Raw genomic sequence first — 9,648 nt, 5'->3', positions numbered from 1 at the left:
AAGGCTCTTCCCATGGAAGAGCTGCGCACAGTGGCAGACGTCTGTTATCCTAGCTACCAGGAAGTCTAACACAGATAGGTGGCTTCACAAAGGCTTGCCTGGCAGCAAGAGATCAAAGATCCCTATGTGACAAATAACCAGCAAAAATCAGGGCTAGAGGTATGGCTTAACAAGGCTTGAACCGCAGTACGGCCAAAAAGGAAGGAGGATGGACAAGAGAGCAAAAGGCCAGCATTTAACACCTTGGCATGATGACACGAACCCTGTCTGCCTGACCCAAGCATCTCGTGTACCCATCCACGATCTAGCCTCAGGCAGATCTTAAACATGCTAAGCTCTAAGGAGAAGCCTGGCATAACCCTTGCCTAAGACAGGCTGCCCTGTTCCTCCGCATGACTCCCAATCTCACCCTCCAAATGTAGCCCATCTACCCCACCAATACCACCTGACTCAGCCACGAAGGCAAGGCCGTTTCTGGACTTGTTTCCTCTACCTGAGGCAGGTATTGGAATGATCTTCTAACCTTAAACACAGCAGTAACAGAACACAGACACGTGTCTACGCACACAAGATGTCTTTGTGAAGTACACCAACCTCTACCTAGCAGTCACATACACACTGAAAAACTGTGTTTGCAGTGCTCTTATTCACAAGCCATGCTATTCCAATCCTTTCTGCTTTTACTCACACATTCTTGGTTCTTCTTTCAAAATACCCAATTCAGACTTGGGAATGCTCTCCTTAACCTTTTAACCCCAACTCCAGCAGACAGTGAGTCCACGGAGAACAGGGCTCTACTTTTCAGTGGCTCCCTGCCATAAACGGCTGCTCCTCAGCTCTCTCTCCCCGGGCAGCTGGTGGCCACGCTGTCACAGGCTGCCAGTGCCACAAGAATCTGACAAACACACAAGAGTGAAGAAATTACAAATCCATGGAAAGACTTCCCCCGCTCCCTACAATTTCTATCCTGCCTCTTATCAAGCTGTTGGACATTTAAAAGCAAAAACCTCTACAAAGTGAAGAACTTTAAGATGAATAGGAAGAGTAAAGTAGAGCAGGTTAACAAGAAAAAAACTGAAATCACAGAACAAGTGAAGGAAGCCAGACAGAGGATACCTTCCCGTGTGTGACTGTGAGGATTAGACAGAGGACACCTTCCCGTGTGTGACTGTGAGGGTTAGACAGGCTGCAGAGCCCTGAGATCCCAGGAGAGGGAAACACCACAGTCATTTTAATGGGAAGAAACAGTAACCTGAGACTAGGATAGGACGTTTCACAAAAAGGACAGATGCCAATATCCTTAACGACAACACCAAGGGACTATTCAGGCCAGCATTGGACACCTTGTCATGGTGACATGACCCACGCCTCTCTGGAACTGTGTACCCATCTAAGGATCTAGCCTCTGGGTTATTTCTATTTTGCTGTTGGTTGATTATACTTACTGGCCTTCAAATAAATTGCAACTTCACTCTACCAGGACCAAAAAAGAAAAGAAAAGTCAGAAAAACAGAGTACGGTAATGAAAAGAACTCCTTTCACTGTGAAGAGAAACCGGAAAAGCTTCCTCCTGTCTCCACATCACCTGCTAACAGGTCCCCACCTCTCCTGGACCATCAAGGTTCACTGGAAAATACGCTGGAGTCTCACCTGACTGACAAGATCATTTGCTATTTGAGCATTATAACCAAGATACTGCTTAAGTTTTCAAATTGAGATGATTTGTACAAGTATTTCAAATGTTCACAAATTAAAATGTATTCCAGGACAGTGATTACTGTTAATGTTGCAGTAGGTGACAGGAAAAGACAGTAATCATTACATGGCATTTCAAAACTTTCAAAATGGAAACAGAAATGTATTATTAAACTAAAATCAACAAAATATTATGTGACTAAAATATGTAACACAACTTTTAAAATGAGTACTTTAATGTCAATTTAGAGTTTTTTTAAAACTGAGAGGCAGCACCTTATACTATCACTAGTATAATTCATGCCACACTATAGTACAAATCTTTTTCTATCTCCATCTCCTTAACCAAAACAATCAGCTGAACCAAATACTTACTTTATTCGGATACATCTGTAGCTAGGATGGGGATAATTAATTGTTCAGCTAAAAGTGCAATTCCATGGTGCTTTTAACGATTTAGGTATACACAGTGTTAGTTCTCAGAGCAGACTAAAAATAGTGATTTTAATTTATTCCTGCTGCCTACAATTACCCACAACCATGTATTTTTAAATATTTCCAGCCTATAAAAATTACTAATTTTTGCCACTTGTGTTTATCTGCATTTAGACTTTGATTTGGATAAATTAAGCTCTCAAGTGTTCCTTGCTTTATGAAACTCTGCGTGTTGTACACTTCAACACAAATAAATGACTTGTACCATTAGAGGTTTAAATAATGTAATGTATTTCATGCTCAGCCTGAAGCTGGATTCCAATGAAGTTGCTAATGCACGTAATGATTAAGTGTAACTCAAATACTAACTGTGTTGTTGAAAACATGACAGGCAATAATTTGGTCTATTATATTCTGCCATTTAATTGCCTAGTACAGACATTCTCTGACACGTTATGAAGCAATGATTTACAATTATTCAAGCTGCAAAGGTCAGAAAGTGACATTATTATCATCTACATAGAGATCCCTCCTAATGCACAAAAACTAGGTGATGCCACACACACGCACACACGCATATACACACACACATACACAAAGAGTTGTACTGCATTAGTAACTTTCTATTTAATGTTTCTTAAACAAACTAGGAATAAACAGTTCCTAAGCACACAAATGCATGATTTTAAAATGTCTGGAATCTTCTCATAAACCCAGAGGTACAGAAAATGCCCTTATTTTCTACTGATTAGGTAAATCCTACTCTTAACTATTCTAACTCTATACATACATATCAAGACTAGTCACAGAGAAATTCATCAGTAAAAATATAATCCCTAAATCTCATATACTGGGATCTGTGCTTCTGAATAATGGTGTACTTAACTTCTGTATCATTTCTTATGGAAATCACATGCCTATTATAAATTCTGTCACTCAAGCTACCCAGTGTTGAAACACCAAAACTCAGGTTGATCTTTACCTCTCACTTCTACTGAAAAGATGATACAGTCATCACATTTTTAGGTACTTTTTTGTTTTATGCAGATATGTTCAATCTATCGAGTAGGTGCAGTAAATTACCCATACACTAAAAACAGTGAAGACAGAAGAGAGATCACAGGTGTTTTTTTTTAAGTGAAAATTACTAGCAAGTATGAAAAATACAATGAATAAAGATATGAGAGTTGGTGAGTAGGAGACTCTGAAAGTTTTTAAAAGAAGGCATATTTCAGGGGAAAAAAAGAGAGGAGGAGGCTACCAAGAAGTAGGTAAGTTGCATTTACTATATACTAGAGAAAAAGCCAATGACAAATTAAGCTAAGTCAGTAACTTAAAACCCAAATGAAAAATCAAAAGGAAGAATAGTAGTAACCCATCATTACTAGCTGCCTAACTTAAGTACATCAGGAAAAGCACTTTCAATCTTATCTCCTATCTGTAAACATGGATAACAAACATAAGCCAAACAATTGCACAATACTATCAATACCAAATATGATATGACTATTAATCAAGGAATTTGAAGAGGACTGTTTAAATGCTATCATTGGGAGAGTGATGTACACGATAATGTAAACACAAAATTGAAACAAATTTAAAAGAATTATAAACCCCAGTGTATAGAATAACTAGAATAACTTCATATTATTGAGATTTTTAAAGTTCTTAACTTTAAAATGAAAGTAGAGGTCATAAATTTAATAAAAATATATTTTATATACTTTGAAATACAAAGGCATTAAATAAAATTATTAATTTTTGCATAAGAAAATATTCCATTATTTATCGTTTGGTCTTATACTGGCCTTTGGCAGATTTCCACATTAACTACCAAGTACCTATAAATAAACATCACTATATTCTATAAAAGTCCTCTCTTGATCATATTTGGAACCAAGAAAAGATTATTGAGAAACCTGAGTGGAATTGTACGATCTTGAGCTCAAGTCCCAGTTAATACACACATGCACACACACACACACACACACTCACACACTTTTACTACCCAAAAGAAGCTGCTCCTCTCAAAATCTAAAATTAAAGGTCTCAAATACTATCAAACAAAATAAGATACAAAGCAACATGTTTGAAATCTTTACCATAACATGAGCAAAATAAACCTTGCTGAAATAGAACTTTAATCCTAAATTCTGAATGCTCAACAATAGGACTTAACTTGGGCTGGGAAGGTGGCTTACTGGTAGAGTGCTTGCCTTGCATGCATGAAGCCCTGGGTTGGATTTCCCAGCACCACATAAACAGAAAAAGCTGGAAGTGGCGCTGTGACTCAAGCAATAGAGTGCTTGCCTTGAGCTGAAGAGCTCAGAGACAGCGCCCAGGCCCAAAGTTCAAGCCCCACATCCAATTTAAAAAAAAAAAATTGGACTTTAGCATGTGCTATCAAACAAACATCAATCCATGAGACACTATAGCTAAGATTGCCAATTGGAGATGATGAGGACCCAGCTTAATAATCATGTTGGCAATTCCAAGAAATTAAACAAAAGCCCAGACAAGTTACCTAACAAGTTTAAAGAAGTTTTTGATATGGGAGTTGCCACCACACAACTCTTAAAATTAAGCCTTAGTGAAAGACAAAAATGAGCATCTACCATCCTTCTTACATAAAGAAAAAGATGTGAAACAATGACAAATAACCAGAACATATAATATACCAAGCTTCATTCAACAAACTATATAATTTGTCACTCTCATCTCAATTTCCCCATTAAATTTTCGTTCTTTTCTTCAAGAAAACCAAGAGGTTACTATGAAAGAGTACAATATTGTAAAAATTCTCTTATAAAATGAGTCTTACTTGATACTTTTATATATTATTCAATTAGAAATATTTGAGAAATATCACTTGTAACTCAATAAGAAAATTCTAGACCACTAAGGCTATGATTAACTCTAGGAGAAAAGAAAACATACATCAGAACCTTGTTTGTGACAAAATTATACTTAATGTTCCTGAAAGAACACCTCTCCTTTTAAAACATGATTTTAGAAAAAATAAAATTTATTGTAATTAAAGCTAATGAAGAAATGCAGCATGAGCGGCTTATGTTCAGGAACTAATAGGTCCACTGAGCATTTCTGCGACTATGCAACCATCAATGATAATGAATTGACATTGTCAGTAATGTCAATGTACCCAATGTTCTCCTGTCTTACTACTCTAAAAACCAATCTCTGCACTTCTCCTCACTTTTAATTTTTTAAGGTACATACTAATCTAACCTTGTGAAACAAAGAGCAACCTAAGATATGTTTTGTTTAATATCACAGTACCTAATTTGTGACTGTCTTCTTTTAACAGAAACCAAGAGGTATTTTTCAGTTTACTGCCACTCCTCAGAACTCATAGCTTCATTGAAAAAACATCTACCCTGTTAAAATGATTGTCACATAATTTGAGAATTAAATTGCATTTCTCTTTCAAAATTAAAGAGAATTATCATTTCACAGTCACATGAAATTTAATGTCTGCTATAATTCTAAAAGATATAATCCTGGAATCCATGTTTGTTCTACACACACATGCGCGCACGCATGCGCGTGCGCATGTGCGCGCGCGCACACACACACACACACACACACACACACACACACACACACACACACACACACACACACACACACAAATTTCCTATGGTACCAACAGAAAACTATAATAAAGGCATATTTATTTATAATTCTGTATCTTAGTAATCAACTATATAAACTACCAATGCAACATTTCAGTCGTATTTAGCAAGCAATTAGCTAAGCAAAGAGTACATTGTTCAAATTATACAATTAAAGCTAATTAACTATGAATTGTTTCTGATAAAATATATGTCAGAAACTATTCTCTGAAAAAGTTTCTTTTTTCCCTAACAGTATATACAAAAAATCATTTACTAATTTCTCAAAAAAAATGGGAAAGAAATTGTTTATTGCTACCTCACAGCCAATGTTCATTGGAGAAGGGTCATCTTCCCTCCCATAACTCATCAAATAAAAACAATGAATGAGATAGGTTTTAAAACTCCAAGATCTCTAGCAATTAAAATTAGCCATTTGGCGCCTGACCCTGTAGCTAAAATCAGGAGTAACAAAACTCATTTGCCCACTGCTCTTCGGGGGGCTTCTGAGCAGAGGTTTATCTTCATTTACCTTAGCTGCAAGTCACTGCAAGCCAATTCTACCAATGAGTAAATTCCAGAACCGGGTTAATAAAACTGCTTGCAAAGTTATTTATCTGTACAACTACCTTAAAGGATATAAAGAATGGTTACATGGTACTTATCTTCTCAAAAAATAATAGTAACATCTGCACTGCATGATTGGATTGAACCTGTGGTATCTTGTGAATTAGCAGAGGAATTGCAGGTTTCTTAAGTTTCACATAAAGTGTTTTTATATGATGTACTTATTAATTTCTCTAGCATAATAACATTAAAATATATTTTAATCAAAAGTAGGGTATTAAAATCCACCTCTGAATGTCCTATGATACACCATATATGTCATAGCATTTTAAAACCTTTTAAACATTTCTGCTAAATTAATTAGTTTTACATTAAAGCACTTCAGAGCTTTCTATTAACTATAACACTTTCGAATGACAATTAAACATTGTGAATGATTCTGCAAAGAACCATTAACTCAAAAGGAAATAGTTTTGAAATAATGTTACAAAAAATACATTATATACTGTTTTTATCACATCATCTTTCAAATAATCAGTAACCAGCCATCCAAAATTAAATCCTTTGGTTATGCCTTATGGACTATGTCCAATGGACCCAAAGAGTAATTAATTTTATTAAATTAAAGCAGCATACCAAAAAAAAAAAAACATACATATATACTCCTAAAGCCATATTATATATTTTTTTATCTTTAAATGGAATTTATAGTTCTCCCTGGCAATGTGAATGAACATCCTATAATTTAGTCAATTTACAGATTACAGGTTCAAATTGACCTTGTAGCCCATAAAATTGCTCATCTTCAGAACAGGTTCAGAAGTGGGAGAAGAATGTCATAACTGTATTTAAGGAATTTACCATAACAAAGGAAAGGAGGCTACGCATGCATAATTTTAGCCACTCTTACTCATATCAGTTTTGCATTCTGCGACAATGGATACCCTGTACATGCCTCCTGGTTTGCGCGGTGGAGACAGCATCGACTTACTCACCCACAGACGTGACACTTGTACTCCCTCATCCCAAGGTGCCTTTTGACATGGTTTCTGGCATCCCCAAGCTGAGCTGTCGCAAAATGGCAAATCTTGCACTTAAATGGTTTGGACCCTGAGTAAATTTAACATAAAATAAGGTTTGGTTTAAATCACACATTGCTGTTAGGTTTTTTTTTTAAAAAAAAAAAAAAAAAAGAGCTAAATCTTAAATCATACCTCTGATCTAATTGAGAATTTGTCTCCAAAATTGGATGCTTACACTCATTTGTATCTATCTTGAATATTATTCTACCTAGAAGGCTTTAATGTTTTAGTGAAGCTTCTCAACTGTCACACATTGTCAGTGTGACAAAAGTCACACTGTTGAGCAGCAGTAAGTATAGGAAACAAACTAAATAATTTCAAATATTTTTCTTACAATTTCCAGAAATATCTGTTAAAGGCATTATGTAAAATGAGACATTGTAAAAATACAAACACAGGATACTGATATCTCTAAAGGTTTGTCACGGAGTAAGTACATTTCTCCATGGCCATCCAGTTTCCCAGATTTTTCTAGATTTGAATTTAATCACATCAACAATAGTATTTCAGATTTTTTTCTGTCACTTTGATTTCAAATGACTCACTATATTAATATTTTATTAAAATAAGAATATATGATGGATAAATTATTGAGCTTTTATGATCATTTTTATAACAAAAATCTATGATAATGCTACAAATCAAAAGCATTGACATTTTAGTTATTAGTGACTTTATGAATATTTCAACACAAAAGGTACAGTAAAAATAATAAAATGTTTTAATCACTGCATAAAGATTACACTCAAAACTAAGAAAATAAAATTATTTCAAACTTAGTAAAATTACTGTCAGCAGTGGACAAGACTAACTGAAACATACTAATATTTAAGTATACATACTTAACATTGAGAAATAACACTCCTAAAATAGAAAATATGTATATACATTTTTCAAGTTTCTAATCATTACTTCAAATTAATAAACCAAAAGCATAAAAATTACAGTTTAAAATCAGAACAATATGTTTCCACATTGTTTATATGTTTAATACTCATTTGATGAACTACCTTTTGCTGTTGGATAGAATATAAAATATGTAAACTTTAATAAATATGCAAATAGTCCAAATAAAAAATTGTAATGTCATATTTGATCAATAAACCTTTTGTAGTGTCTGTAAGGGACCTCCATGAATACTTTGTTAAAACTGAAGTACTCAGTAGAAAATTTTAGTGTTAAATTTCAATGTAATTCCCAAAAGCTGACAAAAAAAAAAGTGAAGCATTTAATTCTAATCTTCCAACAGAAATAAAAAAGTCAACAGTGCTAAGCATAGGCAGACAAGGTTGAATATTTCACAGTTCAGTGACAATGAAGCCAGATCTCTTAATACCTCCATTTCTATGGTTAGAAGCAGATGTAAAATATAGTTAGCACCTGAATGGCTACACCTAGTCAGGTTTATATGTTTAAATGTCAAAAGCACGTTTAGATCGCAGCTTTCAGAAATCACATTCTATCAATCACTTCAGAAACGACAGTTTATTTAAATGATTCTTGTAAAACTAAGCCTGTAACTACTTTGAAACATTAATATGGAGAGACAGATTTTTATAAAGACTCTTTTGAAAAGAGTGAGAAAAATCAATTTACCTATAAACTGAAATGCTTTAAAGAATAATTTAGGAATTATTAATGAGCAGTAATATCAGGATTCAAAAAAAAAAAAAAAAAGACAAAATCCTCCCAATGCCTATGTACAAGGAGGTAGTGGGGCATACGGTACATAGTGCCTCCTGCTCTGAGCCGAGCTCTGCCCTTTCAACTTGTTGTGTGCAGCTCCTCACCAAGGAGCTTCTGCACTTCAGTGACCACAGCTACCATATGTGGACAACACCTAAATGAGTATTCTGTCCACTGCTCTGCCTAGAACACAAAAGCCTTGACTTTCCTTTACATCTTACTTTCAGAGTAGCTGTGCTAACAACATCTCCTTTCTGTGCCCTAGGAGTTCAAATGCCAGCTGAAGAATGCTTCTTTATATAAGAAAAAGAAAACCTTTTCTTTTCCTAACTGATAATGATGTTTCCATTTTTAAGCTTGCTATACGTATTATAAAATGGATCTAAGTTCCTAAGACAAAAATCTGTAAAACCAGGTAGTTCTAAGCTTACCTTTTTCTTTGGTGCATCTTATTATTACAAACTTCCAATCTTACCATAATTAGTTCCATTATGTGGAATGGTGTTTTGTTTTGTTTTGTTTTAGTTTGATCTGTGAGGTTATCTGAAGGG

General features: G+C 34.8%; 1 protein-coding gene across 2 annotated transcripts in view; it reads right to left on the bottom strand.

The window, feature by feature from the left end:
* Znf407 (zinc finger protein 407) overlaps window positions 1-9,648 on the bottom strand; it is a 376,264-nt gene that overhangs the window by 333,893 nt on the left and 32,723 nt on the right. Inside the window, exon 3 of one of the 2 annotated variants that reach the window (XM_042693520.1) lies at window positions 7,325-7,439. In XM_042693520.1, coding sequence (XP_042549454.1) covers window positions 7,325-7,439 — 115 coding nt within the window. The remainder of the gene's footprint in view (window positions 1-7,324; window positions 7,440-9,648) is intronic. The other variant, XM_042693521.1, reaches the window with a different exon arrangement.

Source organism: Dipodomys spectabilis, unplaced genomic scaffold (genome assembly GCF_019054845.1).
Source record: "Dipodomys spectabilis isolate Male_0828 unplaced genomic scaffold, ASM1905484v1 ptg000169l, whole genome shotgun sequence".
NCBI lineage: Eukaryota > Metazoa > Chordata > Mammalia > Rodentia > Heteromyidae > Dipodomys > Dipodomys spectabilis.
Note: the sequence above shows the minus strand (reverse complement) of the source record. Positions and strands in the feature narration are given on the sequence as shown.